Raw genomic sequence first — 24,495 nt, 5'->3', positions numbered from 1 at the left:
TGATTAACATGTTAATCTATTCCAAAATAATTTTAGTCGAACTGGGGAAGCAAATTGTGCTCTGATGGCGAAAAAATTACTTTGCAGGGCTCTAATTATAGCCTTATATTAAAAAAATATAATAAATAAAAGGATAATAATTATTTTTTTAAAGTGCCTCTACTATTTTTAAGATTATTCACCCTCTAAATCGATGTTAGGTGTATTATTAAACTCAGAAACATTTGTTTAGAAAAATAATCATTTACATTTTCTAGTTCATTAGATGTTATGTTTCCAATACTCATTTTTATCATAATAGGAAAATAATTTTCTAAAATCTTTATTTCATACCATCTTGGATAGATTTTAATAAAGGTGGACAATATTGCAAATTTTAATTTCTAAAAGTCCCTCATAACCACAAATAGTATGGACGCAAAGTATCCATAAAAAGAAGTCCTCTGCTCTTCTAATTTGTCTAATGCAACTACTACCGGACTTAAAACTGTATCATCAATATAAGTAATATCTCTATCTTTTGATGTATTACTTTCAAATCTTTTTAATTAACAAATTTAGATATGTCAAATTAGCAATATCATATTATCGTATAAGGCTTTTCCACCTGATTATGCATAAAACTTTCATTGATTACTTGTTACCTCTCTTATTTTATTTGAAGATTTGAGCTATCTGTATGTATTCCATAGCTTTGTACATCTAAGTGGCTATGAAATTGCAAAAAGACTATTTTTAATAGCAACTAAGTATAAAGTGTCATTTTTAGATTTTTTGCTTGTTCAGGCTTGACATTCAGCTGTTAATTTAAATTGATTTTTATTTCAATTCCACGCTCTGTCATCAATGTCGGAAAGATTTTATAACAAATAATACATTAACCTTATTATATAATTTTTGTTAGTAAGTTATTAGTAAACGGAAATATACAAAAACAGTTACTTTTATTATATAGTTTTAAATTAATTTCAATATTTTATTCTAATATAATTTCCATAACATTTATATTTTATATTATTATACAGTGTTTTTGTTTGAATAATATAATATTAATGTATGTAAAATATAATTTCGCACGATTATAAAATATTTACATAAATGTGTTTGTGATATAATTCATTTACTAAAAAAAATTAATGTATAGTTGGATATTATATGTACAATTATATATAAGGAATTTTTTTTATAGATATTATTATTATTCATATAAATTAATATTATACTATATCACATGCCTACTTATAAAGATGTAAATTTTCTTAACATAAAAAAAACTAATTAAATTTCCCTATCATAATCGAATCTTCTAAGTATAAGATGAGGGTTTGAAAATGGGCTTTATAGATGTCTTTAAACTTTTGCCAAATAAATTTAGTGTGTTCGTTTAGCTCTATTTACGATCAATCAAATGGCATAGTTATGTATAACGTTATAATTAGTAATTGATATTTTAAGATAACATTATGATAGTTAGAAAAATTATGATTTAAGTAAATAATTTTTAATAAATATTTACCCCTTAAGGTTATTATAAAAAAAATTGGTTGGTATAAATTTACGAGAAAAAAAATTATCATTATTAATTTACAATGAATTTTTCAAATAAAGTATAGTTTATTGACTATAATATATTTTATCTAAAAAAATGAGGATTAGATGCGATGATAAAATATCTGTTTAATATATTAATGACTTAGATCAATTTAATTATTAAACAATTAATTAATGTGTAATTCAACCGAATATTAATGATTCGTGACTTAGCTTAAGATGATCAATATTATAATTAAACATTGCATTCTGTTTAAATAGTATCAATCAATCATATTAAATGGACCATTTAATCGTTTATCGGCTCAAACGTTTCACAAAAACATGGGAAGGGTAAAAAAAACAAAGTTTTTGTGTTCATATGTATATAATATTTTATATTTATTATAATGGGTCGCTAATGACCAATTTATCAGTTTTTCTTCTCCTAACCCATTTTAAACAAGACCGAATTGTGAAGTAAATTAATAAAGGGATAGGGGTAAATATTGTACAAACGACGGGCACCGTTATTGCAAGATCCGCTTCGGGTTGAGGGTAACTGTTCCATAGTAATAAAATAGCAAGACCGGCATTTTGAAGTCCAGTTTCTATTAAAATAGCTATCTGCTGTTCTTTAGGGATAATAAGTCGCTTATTGTATTTATTTCTCAGAATATAAAAACGTTCAAGTTTAGAAAGTTTGTTGGTTCCGTCATTGTGTGTCAACAATTTTTTGTGGTGGCAGTGGTAGCTGGGCGGTGGAAGTTTATGATGGTTCAAGGATTTTAAGTTGTTTAACGTGTGGGACGTTATCAAGCTTTTGGGTGAGTTTAAATAATTCAGTTTTTCGCGAATTTTTGAATCATGGGTAGTTACATTGTTGTGAGTTTCCTCGCCTTCTTTGACGTTCGTAACAATATCATCACTAACAATATTATTGTTGTTTTTGCTATTAACATCAACTTCATTCACTAGTTTACCGCATAACCAAGGACATTTTGTACTATTATTTAAATAATTCGCTTTGTACATATTCTTTCTCTTGTCGCTCAAAAATCCATAAGTATTTACAATGGCGCAAGCTAAGTAGCCTAACAGGAATCCCGACCAAGGAAGGGCCATGCTAGCAAACACCAGTCTCCAGCTTCCGCCCATTTTAGGATCTATCATGACCCTAAAAATGTATTTATTTGACCACGTCCCCAAAACTAAAATGAGAAATATCATGAAGATAGTCAATGGTTTTGCTGATCTGGATAAACTGGTGGCTATGTTCGGTTTAAAGCGCCTCAACGCAATTCCTATCAAGGGCGGAATGGAAACGGTTAGGAGTGAAAGGAATATTTTGTCGTAAGGGATAACGAAAGGTGTAAAAATTTGATTCGGATTTTCTGAATTTATTTTGGTCATAGTAAAATTATGTTTGTACACGAATGGATTTGTTGTGCGAGATGAAACGTTCACGAAGACTCTGGGTCCTAACAAAGCGAACCAAGCGGGCATTGAACCTGGGAAAAAAGAATTATATATAATGTTTAAAAGGAAAAGGAAGTAGTTATCCTGCTTTAATTCAATATGGCGATACTTATTATTAAAGATTTGCATGGTCCGCGACTGGTTAATAAAATGTGGACCGGGTATTTTCGGGCTGGGTTGGAAAATTATATGCAATTTTTTTTTACATAAAATGGCCGAGCTAAAAAAAATTAGGGTCGGGCTTTTGGACCATGCGAAAAAATATTGAAGGACGATTCGAAAAACTTTGTTAGTCCTTATTATTTTTGATTTATATATTAAATTTTTTTACGGATATAATGACTAATATCAAAACAAAACTGTACGAATCTACCTAATTTAACCACACGTCTAAACAATATTGACCTTTTCAGCCACTGAATATCAGAAGTTGCGGCTCGGTTGGAAAATTGGTTATATTCCCGATTTAGCAAATTGCTTAATAAATATTAGAGACCTGCAGTTATCATTTGCAAGGCTCGTCCCTGATTTTAAAAACAATTTCAACCAGGCTCGGATTCAAAAAATTAAAATATAGTCCGGCTCGTGTATGCGGGCCGGGCTTAGGGTCGGGCCTGCAGGTTTCTGCTTAATAAATTTATATTAAATTATTTTATTATTTACCAAAGGTCCCAAGAGTATTTATAAAAGTTAAACAAATGCTGAGCAACAAATCTCCTCCCATTAAAAAAGTCCACATGTTACTAGAGCCACCACCCGGAGAGCATCCCACTATGAAAAGTCCCATACGGTCCGCTACGTTAAGACGAAACATAAGGGTAAACCAATATGCTAACTTGATTTAAGATACATTTTTTTTTAAAAAAAGAATTATTTTAGACTATGCCCAAAATACTTTTTAAAAAATTTTAAAACTAAGATATTCTAAAATTTTAATGAAATATTGTGTTAAATTTTTGAAATTTTCTAGAATTATATTTCTGGCATGTCTTCATTTTTTTATATAAAAAAAGTTTATTTATTTTTGAAAGTTTGGACACAGTTTAAAAAAAATTTTTCTGAATAAATTTACTTACTTAATCAATGTCTTCGCTAGCAATTAAATTTTATTTTTGCAAATTTTTGTAAATAATATAAACAGACTCGCGCATCAATAAAAAAAGCATTTTTTTAAATTGCCTGTAAAGACGGAGCCTTAAAGATGTTTTTTTCCTTAACCTCCTAGTGTAAGGATTTCACACCCCGAGATTTTAAAAATGTAATTACAAATATTAATGTAAAAGAGATTTTGCCGTGATTTTTCTATTCTTCTATATTGAGTTAAACCGTATTATTGTTTCATGCATTTTTATTAGAAAACCGATTCATGGAAATTTTTGAAAAAGCTATTAGCCCCGCCAGTAAAATAATCTTGTACAAGTTGCCAAACCCCGCCATTATTTTATATGAAAGAAAATGACATAAATAAATTTCAAATTTGTGGCCGGGGTTTAACAAAAATTTTCGACTTCCAATTTAAGTATAAATGTTTGTTTCGACTGATGTCTTTGAAATTTGATGTATAGATATTTAATTTATTAAAAATTGCTTTTAGAATATCAAGCCTTTTTAACATACACTTATAAAATGAGATATAGCCATAATGGGGGTAAACTGTACCCCCATCTAACGATTGGTAGTAATTTTTCCCACCTCATCTCTCAGGTAATTAACTAATAATTAATAATAACAAAATAATGAATTTAAGTTAAAAAATTTTAATACGTATAATGATATTACTTTTAAATCAATTATATTGAAATAAAAAATGTTTAAGCAGTAAAAAATATTTTTATGGCATCAAAACCTTAATATAGCGCCAACTTTTTATATAAATTCGCATTATTTTCTAGTGCAAAAAATACTAGAAAGTAAATAAACATTAGGAAAAAAAAATTCAGAAAAATTAAAATTTCAGTTTTTAGCCATATTTACCGAACATTAACTTAATCATTAGTATCAAATTTAATATCCAAACCGATTTTGTTTTTAATTAATAACAACTTAAATAATAAAGGGTGGAGGTTGATTTATACGCCTTTAACCCTAACTTGTGGTTAATATTTAATAGAATATATAAAGTTCCTAAAAGTTTTTATCGAAATTGAAATAGGCTAAATGATGATTGATCTGGCATGGAACCCATCACTGTTATTCTTAATCGCCATTATAATATAATACTATATGTAATGACTCAGATCATAATAGTATTATGCAGCTGGATTTCGACAATTTTAAAGAAAGATTTTAGCCAAAATAATATTACGCAAGCCTCGATATTTTATTAATAGATATCAAAAATTCTGTCATCTTATGAGCGAAATCTAATATTTTTTGGCTAAATATTGAGTTAGCCATTTTAAAAATCTAGCAGTTTAACAAAAGTTATAACCCCCAATCGTGGTTATTTTTTTAAATGGTTGAGGGGTTTATAACACTTCATCTGATTTCATAACAATACAGTAAATAACCGATTATTAACGTTCACAATTTCTGACTTTGTGAGAAACTTTATTCAAGCGGGTTAATACTGTTTACAAATATAATTTTAATTAATGTATAAAAAGAAAAAAAACCAATTAAAATGATTTAAATGAAAGTAGAATAATTATTTAGAGGTACATATTTCCAAATTCGGCCGATTCCGATACAAACTCCCAATTTTTCTTATGATTCATCTTATTTTATAATTAAATTATTGTTTGATGCTTGTCTTGTTCATTATTAATTATGAAAGTTTCTTTTAAATAATCATTTCTAAAAATTTTAAAATATAATATTTAAATTTAATTAAAACTTATATGCCATACTTATACATTCTAAATTTTAAAAAATAAAATTTTATTGTAAATTCGTACTATAACTTTAAAACTATATATAAATATCTACCAATACATATCAATAGTAAATTTAATAATTAGATTTTTATTAATTTAAAAATTTTTTTCCAAATTAAAATTACGTCCTAATTGAAAGTCATAACATTAAAATGCGCGTAAGCTCAAATTAAGAGGGTAGAGAGACTAATAAACATTAAGTAAAACGGGGAAAATTTTCCCAAGGTTTCCTATTAATTTTATTTTAATTATCAATTTGATCCATAAAATTATTTTCGAAACTTGTAATTTATATTTTTTGCTTGTTTTTCTCTTCGTAAATCATAAAAAAAACTATTAAAATTGTCGATAATCAAATTTTTTTAAAAAGAACTTAAAATGGCAAGCTGGGTTTAATCAGAGTTTGAAATCTGAACGAAAAAGGGTTATAACGTTTTAAAAATTTTTAAGTGGTTTCCGATGCCAACCTCTAGTTCCAATTTGTATAAATTCGAGAGATATATCATTATAAATTTGAGGGGTCTTCACTCGTAAATATATATTCTTTTATACATGTCAGAATAAAATTATATATTTTTTAGGAAATTACAAATTAGCAAGAATTGACACTCTTAAAAGAATAAACCGCTCTTTTATAACTCTGATAGACAGAGCTGATCCGATTCAGATTGAAAAGTATCTTAACCCTTTAGGTTCCCTCATAAAATTAATATGTTGCAACACGATATTTAGTAATTTTTTTATTGATTCTAGTATAATATAATATAAAACACACAAAAAAAGTTTTTTAAATTCAAAATGGCGGCTCTCCCTGGTGGTTTCAAATTCATATCATTGACACCTTATGGAAACTTTCGAAACAGTTTCTATTTTTATTTAGACATAGTGGTACGTTGCATGATTTGCACGACCACCTTGTTCTTCTGGGATTTAACTTTGTACTACAGAAGGTACACCTTCGTGAGGTTCCTGCCTGAGGTTGATGAGCTGAGTTTTTTAGTCTAATTTCTGGAAGGATATAAGCTTTATTATTTTTTCTTTGCATTGATATATAATTATTATCATTATGAATATTATCATCCCTATTAACATTTTTACAGTATGCCAATTCGCTAGCAATTATTTGTCTTCGGAATTCTTTCGATGAGAGTTTATTATCTGTAAGAATATTGTATATTATGAATGAATTGATAATCGCCGCATCTATCAGCCAAAAAAATATTGGTAGTCACCATTTTCGCCACTTTCGCGAAATTTCATATAAAGACTTGAAATGGTCAACAGACCTATTGGACATTTTACGTCAAATACTTCCCCTTTTTTATTTTTTCTCTTCACAGTATCCACTGATCTCGAATCAATATAATTGGGCATTATAAATACGTCACGATTATCTCGCCATTTAATTATACTTATATTATTTTTGTCACTTCTCCAGTCAAACTCACCTCTTTTTAATTTTGTTTCCATATTCTTTATGGGCAAGTATCTCCTATTTTTGTTTAGTGTTCCGGTAGCATATATACCTTTCTTTTTTAAATCGATCAATTTCAATTTGATAAGGTGTATCCGATTCATAATCATCACTATCAATTTGGTAACGTGTATCCGATTCATAATCATCTTCGGAATCAGTGGATGAGTTGTCTAACGAAGAACCTTCAGATGGAATGTCCAGATAATCATCCATATATATAACAAGCTAAAATTATTGCGAAATGAGTTGGCAAAATTTATCAATTATTTAAAAAAATAAATATTAAAAATATTGTTGTTAAGTGGCAGTGGTTAGTTTAATATACCACATTAAAGAGATCAAAATAATATATAAATATTATTTATTTGAGCAAAAATAAATATTAGAAAGATAGATAAAATAGTGAGGAATATATACATTTAAAAATATTTGATAAATATACTTACTTATAATTAAAATTGGAATTTTAAGAAAAATCATCGTAAAAAACGTATTTTGAAATAAAGGCGCGAAAAAAAAAATTAAAAAATAACTCCTCCACAAACATATGAAAAAGAATATCTTTTAATATATATTCGTGGTGGTTTCATTTTATATGATTAACTCCTTTAGAAGATATAAAGGTTAAAAGGTGGTTTTATATTTGCACTACCGCGACCGAAAGGGTTAAATCACAATATTTTCTTTAAAAAAATTTATAATTTGTATGTAATTACATTTTTTTGCATTATTTTGAAAGAAAAATTTATAAATTTGTAAATTATAATTATATTTTTTTTAAATGTGGATTTTGTAAAATATATATTATTTACAAAATGCCCTTGAAGCAAACATCTTAATTTTAATTAGTTTTTTTTTAACATTTACCCAATTCTGTTGATAAAAAAATATTGCTTCAATAAAAAAAAGTGCTGAATATTTCGTAAAAAAAGACGTTATTAAATAAATATATTATTTTAATTAAATTAATAGAGTTGTATTCATTAGAGACCTGTAAAATCATTTTTTTCGGTCTGTGCCCTCTCGCGGCCCGATGGCCATTTTTTAAAGATCTAAGCTCAGTATGATCCTTGGTGACCATTTTTTTTAAAAAAGGAATAAAAATTAAATTAATATAGGGTTGTGCAGATTAGAGACCTGTAAAATCATTTTTTTTAATTTGCTTTTATAATTGTGATAAATCAATCAACCAAAAAAAGAAGAATAGGAAGGAAGTGTAGGCATTAATATGCTGTGAGCAGGGCCTAAATTTTATTGATGATGCTCAGGTCGATGTTGCAGAACTCTAGAATAGATTCAATAAAAAAAATATCGGATTGATATGATGGCGCCTCTTAAGCTAAACCCGAGCAATGTGAGAAAAAAATGTCAAGCATAATATAATATACACTAGTAATATGATATTTTATTCTTTATTGAAAAAAAAACTATAATTTCAAATACAATTTTGTAAATTGAGATATATTAAGTCTAAAAATAAATTTATTCAAATTTGATGAACATAAGGATGATCGATTTTTAAATTCAAAGTTAACTCATCGATGAGCCCTCTAACTAGGGGGGGGGGGGTGATAGTTGCATTCCAAATCAGAATTTTCAATTCTAAAGTGGCGGATGACGTTTTCCGATAATAAAATGGCATTCTTGTTCCAATTTATTTGTAGTAGAATCTTAATTTGTGTTTGTCATTGATGTTTAATTGCTAATTTTGTAAGAATAACTTAATTTTCTATATTCGTTTTATATAAATTTTAAGATACCTTATAATAATAAATTCACACAAAGTACAATTTTGCTATCAAATATTTTTATACAATCTTTAATTTTTTAAAATTGGGATGGGGGGGGGGGAGGTCTAATAAATAAGTAAACCCCTAGATAATTTCTGAAATAAAAAAGTAAATAATTAAAATACTTTTATTATAATATTACTTGCATAAAAAATATTAATGCTATTTTTCTTACATAATTGCCATTAATGAAATAACTTCTGAGTAGTGTTGTTAAATGGTTTGATCGGCTAACTCAATTTTTAGCCAGAAAAATATTATCTAAATCTCGATTTAGTTAATAGATGTTTATGCCACCTAGTAAAATCTTAAGGATTGCATAATTTTTCCTAATAAAATATTGAGTTAGCCGTTTTTAAAAATTGGCTCAAAATGAGCCGTTTAACAACACTACTTCCGAGCTATCATTATCATATATTAATACATACTATCTTACTTCTTAACAAAAAAAAAGAAATGTCAAATTTAAGGCAGCCTCTTTTTGTGATAAAATATATTCGATTTTTTCATTTAATTTTGAAAGGAATATTAATAGATCAATTAGATTAGCTTCTATATTCCAGGTACACTATGATTTTAATAAATAATGGTGCCTTCAAGTGGGTTCAAAGGTGGTCAGTCAATTACACCCAGGGGTTCGAACCGAACCGCAAAACCGGAATGAACCGTTATGATTTTCTGAACCGTAACCTTAACCGAACCGTTATGAAGAAAATATTAAAAGAGCGAACCGAACCGTTATAAATATTTTGAACCGGTTTAAACCGGTTCAAAACGGTTTTAAAAATAATTAATTTTAAATTATTAACCTAAATTTAAAATTTTAATTTTCCTTGGGGGCATTTTTTAAATTGGTGATTTCTTTTCAAATTAAATATTTCTATATTATCAACATTATATATCAAATTAAATATTTTTATATTATCAACATTATATATCAAATAATACCAGGTTTGTTGTTTTTTCTTTAAATACTTAATTTATAAGAGATTAGACAATTTATCTGTTAATTAAATAAGATATCTTAAAATCATTAGTGACATATTAAAAGCTTTATATCCAGCATATGTTTTGACAAAATATTTACAAAGTGAATAATTGACAATGGGCAATTTTTATGCTGCGTGGATCAAATGTCTCATGCAAACGAGTAAAGTAGACATTCCATTTGCCAGACTTTAGTTTCTACGATGAAAGCAAGAGAAATAAATTTCAAAAATGAAGTTTTTTGCTCTGCTATTTATCTCGACCCTAGAAATGTATTTTTAACTTTTGAAGAAAGAGAGATCGCCAGAAAACATTTTTGTAAAACTTGGAACTTGATACAAAATCTAAATAATCAGAATATTGAAATTCTAATACTATGCCTACGTGTTCGTATTCGAAGGATAATTTAGATGATGATTTTGAAGATTTATTAAAGTAGCATGAAAGTCTTAATAAGAATAATTCTCAGGGCATCGAAAATTATAATAAATGTATAGAAATAGAATATATAATTCGGTCATTTGATAATATAGAGAGATTAGAAAAAGATACTAATCTTTTGAATTATTGGGAAAATGTAAAGAATAGTATGCCAAAACTTTATAAGTTAGCTATAACTGTGCTAGCAGTTCCAGCTACGCAGGTCTCCGTAGAAAGAGCATTTTCAATCCTTAAGTTTATACTCTCTGAGTAGAGAACTAAATTAAATCCTGAAATATTAGAAAATATTTTAGTTATCCGTTCGAATTCTCTTTTTAAACCTAAATAGTATAGTATACATATTATTTTATTCATTATTGTATTTACGCATGTTTGTTTTTATCTTATTTAATTATGAAATAAAAAAAAACTAATTTGTCTAATTTATATTTCCTAAATTTAATAAAAATATCTATTAGATTATCATGGATAAATTAAATAAGAAATTATAAACTAAAAAGATTTTTCTCTAAAATTAATATATACATGGTTAATGATTAATTTTTTTTTAAATTAAATTTATAAAAACCGGAACAAACCGAAAAGAACCGTTATAAATTATAAACCGAACTGAACCGATATGATTTTTTTTAAAAAACCGAAATGGAACAAAACCTTTATAAAATTTTAAACTAAAAACCGGAATGAACCGAACCGTTATACTAAACGGTTTGAAACCCTGATTACACCAGTCAGAACAATATCAAGGATTTATTCAATATCAAACATTACCCATACCATTTTTTTTAAATAAAATAATCATAAGCTTATTTTAAGAAAATATAATATGATTTTTCCGCTTAATATTTTTTAATATTAATTTAAGTCCTAAATTTTGATTATTAATTTAAGCCATAAAAATGTCTTTCAATTTTAATGAAGCAATATTTTCTTGTATATTTATTCTTGTAAAGTTAATTCTGGAATATGATTTTAAAAGTAAAAAAATAAATTTAGGAACAGAATTATCATGCATTCTTATTTCTTAAATATTTATCGTTCATTTTTTTATATAAACTCATAGCTTAATGTAGGGCTGCATTTAAAAAAGATATGGAGTTAATCATTATTTTAAATAATTGGCAACTGACTGGTATCAGTTAAATTAGAATTGAAAGTATAAGCTGATATCGATCAAATCTAATAAATATCAGCTGATACCAAACTAGTAGTGCATCTCTGATATACTAGTGATGTGCATCATGCCTAATTTTTGAAGTCCAGCCTAAATATTTTTAAAAAAAATTTGTTCTGCATTTTTTTTTAATTGTCCTCAGGACCCATAATAAAAATTTATCCACACACCCAGCACAAATTTTTTTAAATATTATAAACCAAAAATTATCTTTAAGAATAGACCTGTGATTATCTTTAGTGGACACATATTATTCAACTAATAAAAAATTAATAATTAAAAACATTCATATATAATGTAAAATGTTTTTGTTGTAATTGCATACCAATGGCATTCCAATTAATTGACAGAGAACTGATATTATCATTGATATAGGCCTTTTAATTATTTGTTCAAAAGCTGGTGTATCCATTTTACATCCATATAAGAATGTGTTTAATATCACAAATCCTATAACCAGAAGTCGAAATATTTTGGATAAAACATTTAATCTCCTGTATACAATTATATTTAAATATGGCTGACATTTCACATTTTGATTATTAATATTTATATTAATTTTTGCATAGATTTGAGTTCTGCCTAAAAACAAGCCTTTAATTTTTAGACTTGTATTTTTCTTTGATGTAATAGATTTTTTAAATGTAGCTATATCTTCATTTTGATTATAAAATTTAATACTGTAATTTAATAAATTATAATAAGGTGAAATAATAATTATTGAGCTATCGTTTCCTTGACTATAATACAAATCGACAAATTTCATCTCACCTTCATGTATCTTGAGTGTTTGAGGTAGAAAATAACATAAATTAAGGCTTAATGATGGCTTATGCCCTATCATCCACACAATTAATATTAATAAGATAGACCACATCAAAACCCATATGAAATAGGATAAATGAAAAATTAATTTAGAAGATATTAAAATGTAGGTAGGCTATAGGACATCACCGCCTTGATTACGGTAATTTTATAATTGTAATCTTTCTACATATTTTACAATTAATATTATCAATTTTACCACAAATTATTAAAATATTATAAATGTAAATGCATCATTTTTTATAATATAAATTAATTAAAAACCATTCTAAACATTCACGATAAATTTATTATTATGGTGTATTATTTGGCATGAATTTAGGTTTGCTGATGGGATATCTACCCTCTTTAAATTAAATTATATTTAAAAATATAGTAAAAAAATTAGCCATAAGAAAGTTCTGTTTGTATTTATTCAAATACTTTGATTGTATTGCATAGACGTAGGCGGGGGGGGGGGGGCAAGGGGAAATTCCCCCCCCCTTCAGAAATTTATCACTTTTTGTGAATATCCTTTAAAGCTAATAAAAAATATCCCCCTTAGTCCTTCCCCCACTCACTGACCCACAAAAATGTATGCATATATTTTAAACAATAATTTGAAAGAAAGATTGTAAAAGTTAATATTTTTTTATAAAACTATTCATCATAATTTATAGATTTTTGGAAAAAAGCATTTATATATAAAAAAAGTAAACCAAAAATGCTTTTTAATAAATAGAATCTAAGTCAAAGATAAGTCTTAAGCTAAAAGTGAAATGTATTATAATTATTAATAATAGATCCATAAAATTACTAAATAATATAATATATCAAATATAATTTTTTATAAAGTGAGTAATTTTAATTTATTTATCTTAATGAAAGTAAAATATAATTATAAAACTATTGATAAAATTAAAACATAAATTAAATAAAAAAAATTAAAGGACAATACAAACAGTGGAATATTTTATGTCGTAGATTTACAATATATCTAATTTTATCAATTATCTTATGACAATCAAGTAATTTTTACCAATATAGCTATTGCTGTTGTGACCGCTGCTTACTTAATTTACTCTTATTTATTTAACGGATCTCCTTTCAAAACAAAATTTGACTAATTTCAATTTATTCAATGCAGAATAAATACAAATATTTTAATTCACAATAATAAAAAAAATATTAATTAAAAAAAATGAATTCAAAAAAAATGAAGTGATAATTTACAATTTCGCTTCCCTTTTATAGGGAAGCAATAATCATCACAAATAAATAATTTAAATTTAACAATCTAAAAATATCTTCTTTTACAATTATAAAGCACCTAATCATGCCTCAAATTAAAATTATAAGATAAAAAAACATTTTTTGAAATTATAAATTATCCCATCATCATAATAACTTTTATAAATCTAAAAATAAAATGTTAACGCGATTAAGCTAAAACATAATATTATAAAATTAACAGTGACTCACCAATTTAACTAAAACATAAAATTATAATAATAAAAATGACTCATCAAACGCAATACATACTGACTTTACCAAAAATCAAATTTTACAAATCAAAGTCTCTCAATTATGACAATAGCGAATTATATATTTAACAGAAAATTATATAATATTGATAAGGACATCAGAAAATATCTTTTAAAGACATTGTGGGATAAATAATTTGCAGATTAATTTTTAATATCATCATTTTTTATTTAAAATAAATAGATAGCGTTAAATAATTGAATGCAAATTGTTGCTATATTTACTATCATGATGCATTTATTAATTCTGTGTAATAGAGGAATATCAACTATACTACTTACTTTTTATAAATAAATTTCTTATACATGTTTGGAATAAATTATTAATGCTTTTATATTAATGTATATACAAGTAATTTATTATATTTTATATAAACTAATAAATATATATTTCATATTTGTTCCAGGCTTATTTTTTTTATTAAAATTAACCTCCTATCTTATAAAAATATTCTATGACTATATATAGACTAAGGTAACCCAGCCGAAGGCCTGCCCAAAATAAGGTCTGGGGGCGAAGCCCCCAATAATTTTTTAATCCCCCCCCCTTAGGAAAAACCTGGCTACGCCTATGTTGTATTGTATGCAATACACAGATTTGGTCTATGTTTAATGTAATGTATATTAAATAAATCTATAATAAAGATTCTGAAAAAATATTTATATCAATATATCTTACAATATTTTACCTAAAAAATTATTCCTAACCCCCAATAATAAGTCTACTCCCCTTAGATAACTACCCCCTTCCCTATTTTAAAAAATTGGGAGAGAAAGCTGCTCCTACACCCCCCCCCCCCACACCCCTCTTAAATTGACTCTGACCATAAGTAACATAAGTATAAAGTGCGTAAATTTATAAATAATTGGTCATTAATATATTTAAAAGAGAACGCTAAGGAATTATAAATATTTTTTTCGCTTCTTTTAAGAATTATACAAAAATAATTTATAAAGGTTCGTTCTTTCTTTCTCTCCTATGCTTAAATTAAAAGATTTAAAATTCCTTATACGCCATTATAGGATTACAGACTTTATATAATCTAGTATAAATTAGGTTAAAGAACTAGAAAGAAATTGTTTATTCTCTTTTGACTCTTATTCCTCTACGATATTCAAAAAAATTAAAATTAATATAGATTGTTTCTAAGTGTTTCTGTATGCTAATTGCATTATTAATGTATAATATTGCTTTTTTTTATCCATCAGGTTATTAAATCCGGTAATTAAAATGGTGCAGATCGTATAGTAGTCACAAACTATATGTTCTCAGGCAGTCTTCAAAAGATATACATTATTTTTTGTTTGATCTTATCTTAGAAGATAAAACCGAGACCTAAAAAGTGACGACAAAAAACGAGAGAGGCCGAAATTATATTGACGTAAATAAGAGAGAGGAAGAAGAGAACATCTTCTTAGCAATTTAGCAAGTGTTCAAAAATATATTCTAATCTGAAAAAAATCCCCCCATCTACCACCCTCTTCCCCAGGGTCTACATGAGCGGGAAGGGTAGGAACAGTTTGCATCCTATTTTTTTGAGGGGGTAGGGGGTAAGCTGCTCTAATGGGGGTGGGATAAATTATTTGGGGGGTTATCTATTAAATTTTAAGATGAAATAGGACAAAATTTATTGCTGTAAAAATTAATACTTTTATTATAGTATTATTATAATACAATTCATCAACCAAATCTATATATTGCAAACAATCATACACATTGTTTTCCAAATAAACTATCCTTTTAAACGTAATTTAAAAGGTTTAGATATTTTAGCAAGCTCATAATGCCCTAATAATTAATTCATTGTAAATAATGGAGGTTTTAATTGAATTTATTATCTAAAAAATAAATTCTCATTCACAAAATATCGATAGTTGATAGTAGAGATAAATTAATTTAAGTTATCCTTTATAAATTCTTTGAAAAGAGTATCAATAAATAAATAGGTTAAAATAATGATAAAGAGACAGGCGACGATTTTTTTAGGGGGGTAGGCAAAGGTTTTTGAAGGGGGTTTGCATCCAGTGAAAATCCTGTCATGTAGACGCTGCTCTTCCCAAATATGTTCATAAAATATCATTATAAATATTATTTTTTTCTAAATAAATAAATGTACCATTTTTAAATAATGCCTTTAATATAAATTTTTGTGAATAAGAGTTTAATAAAGTATAACTATAATCAGAAAATTAGTATTTTAAATATAATCTAGTCAAAAGTCTTCAACTAGAGAGTCTGCATATATACATTAACATTTGCGGTAAATGGTTACCAAGTACCCCACCCCCCTTTCCAAGGCCTCCTGGATAGAATTTTATACATATTTAGTTGTGTGCCACTTATAATTTTGACCGGTGAATGGGTTTCATTTTAAAAAAATATATTAAAACAAACGAACCAACATAAAGATTTTCATCTATTTGTTATTTATTTATTGAAAATAAAAAAATATTTTATCAGCTCATGGGTGACAGTTTATGCATTTTTTAATAATATTTTAAGCTGGAAAAATATTATGAATGGTCTTTAAAAGTTAAGTTTTTTTCTTTGGGAGATATTTAGATTAAATTTATGTTTACTGAAGGCCAGTTACACCAGTTCTGTTTTTAGTAGGAATGTAGAAACTATAGTACCTGAAAATATGAAAGTAATTTAGTGTTCCCCAAAAAATGTTTAGGAGAGCATCGCTAATTAAATGAAATAATATTATTACATTTTTATCATGAGATAAAAATCAAATAGCACATTACATAGAAAACAAAACTAATAAGATGAACATATAAATATTATTTTATTGAATAAAAATTTATAAAATCAAAATTTATAAGATTAAAATTTTAAATCCCAAATTTGGTTTATTTTACCTCTCTCTTCTCTGTTTCTAATGTAATACTATGCCTTCATCGAAAAATCCAAAAATAAAAGCTGTTATTGCAGGGACGTAACTAGACTTAAGGCTGTATAGGGTAACCCTAAACATTGTCTAATATAAAAACTAAAATTTATTAACCATTCACCATAATAAAAATTAATATGGAAATTATATTTATAATTAATTTTAGGGCAAAAATAAAATTTTATTCAAAAAATATAACTATTGCTGTAAAGTAACCGTCGTTTATGGCATTACCTTCTTGAGGAAAAGTAATGACGTTCTTTACTTGTTTCAAAATATAACGAGTAATGCGATAATTTTTTTTTAGTAATGGTAACGTTTCTGTTACCTTAAATATTTTCTTAAAAAATGAAAAGATATTTTTATTTATTATATATTGTATTATATTTTTTAATTTTATAAATAATTCAACAGTTTTAAATTCAGATCAACCACTAAAGTTTTTCATTTTTATTTGATTTATTGGAATTTTTATTATTAAATTTTATACAGTCATGATTGTTAAACAAATTAATATTGAATCAATCAAGTTATGTTTATTTATATTCCCCAATATTATGATTTATTTTATAAAGAATATATGTCAATATAAGTCATTAAAAGTAATTGCAAACTTTATAGTTTAAATAAATAAAATTTTTAATTAATGAATTTTAGGAAATTGTAACCCTATTTTTTTATTTGACAATTTTCAGAAACATTAATTAATATGATTCTAATTCTGAATAGTAAATATAAAGTTAGTGGGCTTGGGTAATGATTAATCCTTATTCATTATTGCATTTTTTTCAAATTTGATGCAGAGAATTTTCAATAAATATTTATCAATCTAAAATATTAATTTTTAACACAATAAACTTTTAATATTATTTTATTATTTTTTTTATAAAAATTCATAGCATTTTTTAAAATCTCAATTCAATTTAATTTACTTTATTATTGCGTATTATGATATCAATAAAGCTTTTGATAATGTCAAAACAATTAATTTTTATTAAACCATTGAATTTTGTAAAAAAGTATAACCTCTATCGAATTTAATATATTAACTATGGATTGATAAGATATTTTTTTTATTCTAAATTTAATATTATTAAATTTATATACCCCTGCATATTTTTTTCAGATACCGATGATCTAACTCTGCCCTGGCCCCATTGTGAAGCGTTTTTTTTACACAAATGAAGAAAATTAAGTATACATGATGGCAGATTATGCCCTAATTCAAATATTTCAATCTTGATGTCCAGCAACTAAAATCTAAAATAACATATGAAGGTAGAAATATGGATTCAAAGTCTGTCAAAGATAAAAATAAAATCGATGAGAATCTGAATGAAGATTCTTGTTCTTTAAATATTTTAAATAAATTCCCCGAATTATATATTTATTAAATATAATACAAGCTTCCATTTTATAGTTTAGCTAACATTTTCAAAATTAATTATTTTGTATAAAACAATTTCAAAATTTATAGGGGGTCTTCAAATTTTTTAGGGGGTTCTAGCCCCTACTTTTCCTTCGCCTCTTAGTGACTCTATCGTACTCTCTTGTTTATCTGATCAAAATTTTGAAAATCAATAAAAAAACAAATGTCATGCGATAAAATCCGGTAAATGAGTATTGTATGTGTTATTTATTATTTTTTTACTTAAAAAAAATAAATGGCAAGTAGTGGTTAAATTAATTTAAATTATATATATAAATGCTAGGAAAATATTTTTATTAATGTAATCTATTTATTATAGTAAAATAACTGGTAAATTATAGCGGTTTCAGCCGTGTTATTTTTTTAATGGGTAAGACTTCGTTTTGCAAGTGGTTTTGCCTCCAACAAAGTTATTATCATGTAGACGATGTAAGCAGCTACAATAAATATTCTTAGTAAAATATCTTCAGAAATTTGTTTAAATGTAATAAATTATAAGCAAACAAAGGTTAAACTTCTATCATCAAAATTAACAATGAAAGAACATTGAAAGATCAAAAAGTAACGAGAATTAGATAAATAATAGCTAATAATAATAGAGAACTAAAATATTATAACTGATAAGAAATATATGACTAAAACGAATATCCTATCAATACCAAAAAAATTGATTTAAAAAACTTAATACTCGATATATATAGAAAGTATCTGAAAAACTGCGGATTAAATGAAATTATTGAAAACATTTTTTTAGGACAGTTAAAATTAAGAGAGTTACTTCTTTGAAGATAATTTTTAAATCTGGTCATTAGTTCTGGTATACCAGCGATTAGCTATAGAGATTTCGCCTAAGACTTTTCGCCTATTCTTCATAAGGAACACCAATAAATGTCAATAAGTAAATATTTGATCTATAGATTTTTCGTCTAAGACATTTTGCCTATAGCTTTTTTGCCTAAGGAGCACCAATAAGCAGGGATCCAAACCAAACCTGAACCGAACCGTTAAACCGCTAAAAACCTGTATTTTTTTTCGAACCTAAACCTCTAAAAATTTCTAGCCGAACCTGAACCTAACCGCTAAAATGCCTCTGAACCGGTTTGAGTCTCATAATTTTATGCTTATAAAATAATGTGTAAGTTATTACTAGTAGTATATTGCAAATATTTTAATTATATTTAAATTGTTTTAAAAATTATTATCAATCACATTTGACTGATAAACGTCAGTCATAATTTTTATAAACTTTAGTGTATTGCCATTTTGCAATATTTTTTAAATATTTTAAGCTTATAAATTATAATGAAAAAAATTAAATCTAATATATAAATTATTAACATATAGTATTATAAATGACACATCAAATCTGATATCATACTGGCAATGCCAGCTACCCAAGTTAGTGTGGAAGGATGTTTTTCAACAATTAAATTTATATTATCTCCTTATAGATGTAATTTGAGTGAGACGAATTTTGAAAATATATTAATTGTGCAGCTTAATAAAAAAAATTTAAGTAATTGTTCATATTTAAATTATCATTTATATATTTATTTGTTATATTTATAAATTAAATATTATTTTATAATGTGCAATTAATAAAAATGATGGTTTAATTATGAAATAAAAAAAAAAATTTCCTGATACATAATCCTAATGTAGGTTTGAATACAAGTTCAACCCGGGTTTTAAAGGTTCGAACCGAACCGATATTTTTATTTTTTGCGAACCGAACCTGAACCTTAAACCATTATTTTTATCCGAACCTGAACCGAACCGATATTCGTTTCAGTTTGGATCCCTGCCAATAAGTAACCATTTTGCATATACATTATTTTCCTATAGCATTTTCACAAAACCTCTGCCTATAACTTTTTCAACTAAGAAGCTCCAACAGGCGTCAATAATTAAGCATTTATCTTCGCTTAATATCGACAATAAGTGGCCATCTTGCGTATATCTTTTTTGCCTAAGAAGCGCCAATAAACGCCAATTAGTAGCGATTTCGCCTATAGACTTTTCGCCTAAAAAACGCCAATAAGTTTTAATGAATGCCAATCAGCGTCTACATGACAGAATTTTCACTGGATGCAAACCCCCTTCAAAAACCTTCGCCTACCCCCTTAAAAAATTTACCACCTGCCAAAATCAATATTTTATAAATATAAAGGATTTATTTTGTAAATACAAAGGATTTATTTTGTAAATATAAAGGATTTATTTTGTAAATATAAAGGATCTATTTTGTAAATATAAAGGAATTATTTTTTAGATAAATTCAATTAAAACCTCGATTATTTACAATGAATTCATTATTATGCATTATGAGCTTGCTAAAATATCTATTTTAAATAAAATTTAAAAGGATAGTAGAATTTGGAAAACAATGTATATGATTGTTTGCAATATATAGATTTGGTCGATGAATTGTATTATAATAGTTCTATAATAAAAGTATTAATTTCTACAGCAATAAATTTAAATTTATTCTATTTCATCTCAAATTTAATAGATAACCCCCCAAAAAATTTATCCTACCCCCATTAAAGCCGCCTACCCCCTACTCTCCTCAAAAAAATAGGACGCAAACTGTTCCTACCCCTCCCGCTCATGTAGACGCTGATGCCAATAACGAATATTTATGATATTATTTATGGGTATACCGGAAATTTGCCTACTAACATACGTGTTTAACAAAAATCCTGCATAGTCTCGGACCAGTGCTGTATTGCTTGAAAATTTTCTAGCTACAATTTTTTTTATATATTATCAAAAATAATATTAATACTAACTAAAAAAAATTACGAAATTTTTCATTTCTTCGTTTACTTTGGATTATATTATTTAGAAATTTTTATTTTTATTCATATATTTAACAAATTATCGATTCTTATATTTAATTCATTATAATTTTGTTCATAAAAAATTATTTTGATATATTTTTTAATCATGTCAACAAATGTTTCATTTGTTCAAATTTCTTAAACTCACTAAGTCTAACCTTTTATATAAACATGCTTATAAAGGCATATCATGTCCCTACTCTTATAAACCTCCTACTAAAGAAGTCATAATAATAACTAATCACTCTAAAATAAAGTTTGAGACAAATCTTTATTTCCATTTACTTCTAGGATAGATTCTTTGTTCAAAAAGGAGTCTACTTTAACACATTTATCCAAGAAATCATGAAATTTAAATTACAATTTTGTAATCAAACCTATCTCCAAAGTCAAAGATAACATAAATTGGCCAACATCATGGGAGATCCTCCTAACTCATCCTCGCAAATGTCTCAAACGCCCTACAAATAAAAAGCATCATTACATGAACATATTAGATATCAAATTAAAAATTTGATACAAATGACAGTCTATACTTTTAAGCCATAAATTTAAAATAATAGCTAACAAAATAGATCATGGCTAAATAGTATGAACAATTAAATTGTATATTCACACAATAAACTTGCCCCTTTAAATCCCTAACATTCTAGCTCCTTATATAACTTAAGGCTTCCAAGCCAAAATTACCCAATCTTCTAGACCATCAAACATAAATTATTACTAGATTCTGTCTCAAGAGAGTATTGAGGAAGGGGATCCACTAGGACCTCTTTTATTTTTTTTTGGAATTTACAATTTAGTTTTCCAAAACTAAATTTAAACTTAGATCTCTTACGGTATATAGAAGATGGAACCATGTGTGCCCCTTCTAATGCACTCGGTGCTTTAAATTATTGGAAAACAAAGGAACAAAATTAAACCTAACCATGGGATTACGCCTAAGGCGTGACATCGCAATACGATGTGACATTCTCTTCAATTTTTTTTCTTACCACTAAATTTTAACCCTTAGTCTACCACTTTCATAATATAGAAGCAAACCTCACCTTTTCACAACCATGTATTCCTAAGTATATTTTAAATCGTAACTTCTCGGATAATTGTTATCCCATTGAGGACGAGCGTGGTATATTATATGCATTGCAACTTATTTTTATCATATTCATAGATGTAGGCAATATTTTTAATAGTATTAGGAAGACATTATTAGATGAGGTTTTCCCAATAAATTTTGCTAAAAATCTTTAAGTCTACTTATCATAGACCTTTGGCTATATTAGAATTTTATAAAAATAATTTCGGGGTATCATTTTTTTATATATATAAATGCTTTATTTTCTAAAAATTTTGTATTATAATAAAATTATAATTTATCCTTCATATTCTTGTATAAAGTGATAAATTGTATATATTTTGATGGAAGAAGGTGGTGGGGAAATGGATGGGATTTTATTAGCTTAAAGTGATATTTAAGACGACAGGCAAATTTCAAAAGGAATCCTCATGCCCCCTCCCACCTGAATATATTATATCAAACAATATTAAATAAATTTTTTCCAAATATAATGTAATTAATAGAGATATTTCCTTTCAAGTTTAAAATTTTAATATTCATTAGTCTTGACATTTATTTTATTAAAAAATGGATTTTGAAGGTATTAAAGCGTTTGATGACAATAAATTTTAAAGGTATATAAAATTTAAGATATTCTTTATAGATCTATGAAGTTCAATTTTGATAAATTTGATGGAGATGGTGGAGGGTAATAAATAAAACTAGAAATTAGCTCTTAGCTTATTTATTTGATGCCTGTCTATTACCCAGTGGCGTAGCTAGGAATTTTCCTTAGAGGGGGTCCAAACATATAAAAGCCTGGGGGGCAAAGCCCCCCAGACCCCCTTTGGTTTATCTTACAAATCATAACCATATCTTCGATAATATATAATAAATATATTTTTTAAATGCTTCAATAATTCGTTATTATGATTTAGTAGATTATTCCTAATGACTTTATAATAATACTATCCAGAATAATTTCACTAGTAATATAATATCCTTCCACAAACATCAAAACCCGTATAAATATTAATGTTATTTATTTGATATAAGGTCACCACTTTTAAGTCTTTTAAACGTAATCTAAAAATAAATTTTTGCTCTGGGAGGGGTCCAAACCCGAAAACCACCCCCGTAGCTACGCCACTGCTATTACCCCACCTTTTAACTGGGTAAATAATTAAAATTGTTCAAATAAAATCTCAATATATAAAAATTATGTATGACGAAGGAATCTTCCTTCATACATTATTTTTAAAATTGAAATTAATTTCTGTCATGGACAAAAAAGTTTTTAATGGGAGAGTTGTATTTTATTTTATATATCCAAACCAAAAATTAATAAATGCACACTAATATTCCAATTTGTATAACGTGGGAAGAAATAATTGAAAAGTTAAATATTTAAAATTATTTATATTTCAAAACATAACAAATATAAAACATGCTTTCAATTAAAAGAAATAAATAAATATTGCTAGAGAGTTGTGTTTAAATTAGAAAAAGTATATGTGTTTATAGAAGGTCTTATTAAATATAATATAGTAGATGATATATGTATGCGCATTAATCTTAAACTGTGTTTTTTAGAACAACTAGTTTATTAAACGGTATCATAATTAAATTTTAATATCTTTTGTTGACATATTATTTTATTTCATCGGTTAATTGTTGTAAGCATTAATTATTTTACATAAATAATTTATATTTAATAACATGGACATTACAAAAATACTATATAAGAAAACATTAAAATTAAATGAAGGGAATATATATTATATTATTGATATCGGTTTTTTGTTTTGTTTCATACAAAAATTTTTTATCGTACCTTTCTTCTTCATATCTGTCCTATGCTTTTGTATCCTTACATGTGGTAGTATTATTTTTTGTTCTCATAGATAAAATTCTTTTTATAAATCTCAATATATGAAAACTAGAATTCACATTATTCTTTCACACTTAGACATGCGAAATGACAATGAGCCTAGGGATTCGGTCTCGAGCTCGAAAAGCAGTTAAATTTTTTTTTTAAATATAGTTTTTAAAGAGAGACTTATCGCCTTCTGATATTCTCCCACAAAATATGTTAATAATTTATTTTAATATTGCATTTTTACTCGAGGATATGTATATTCTAACATATGTTATTTTTTAAAATATA

The 24,495-nt window shown here is 26.1% G+C and overlaps 1 protein-coding gene across 1 annotated transcript; it reads right to left on the bottom strand.

Moving 5' to 3' along the window:
• Positions 1–1,072: 1,072 nt before the first annotated feature.
• Positions 1,073–12,657, bottom strand: LOC135927780 (uncharacterized). The gene is made up of 3 exons (XM_065463962.1): positions 12,080–12,657; positions 3,673–3,844; positions 1,073–3,041 (listed from the first exon to the last, which is right to left on the bottom strand). The coding sequence occupies exons 1-3, from the start codon at positions 12,629–12,631 to the stop codon at positions 1,936–1,938; spliced, it is 1,830 nt and encodes a 609-aa protein (XP_065320034.1). The 5' UTR covers positions 12,632–12,657; the 3' UTR covers positions 1,073–1,935.
• Between the last annotated feature and the right edge of the window lie 11,838 nt (positions 12,658–24,495).

Source organism: Gordionus sp. m RMFG-2023, chromosome 4, assembly GCF_954871325.1.
Source record: "Gordionus sp. m RMFG-2023 chromosome 4, tfGorSpeb1-WG-v2, whole genome shotgun sequence".
NCBI classification, from domain to species: domain Eukaryota; kingdom Metazoa; phylum Nematomorpha; class Gordioida; order Chordodea; family Parachordodidae; genus Gordionus; species Gordionus sp. m RMFG-2023.
Note: the sequence above shows the minus strand (reverse complement) of the source record. Positions and strands in the feature narration are given on the sequence as shown.

Coding starts and splice junctions, on each gene's coding strand:
- LOC135927780 (XM_065463962.1), bottom strand. CDS start 12,631: ATGTGGTCTATCTTATTAATATTAATTGTGTGGATGATAGGGCATAAG. Junction 3,845..12,079: donor AATTAATTGGAATGCCATTG/GTATGCAATTAC, acceptor TCTTAAATCAAG/TTAGCATATTGGTTTACCCT. Junction 3,042..3,672: donor AAATACTCTTGGGACCTTTG/GTAAATAATAAA, acceptor CTTTTTTCCCAG/GTTCAATGCCCGCTTGGTTC.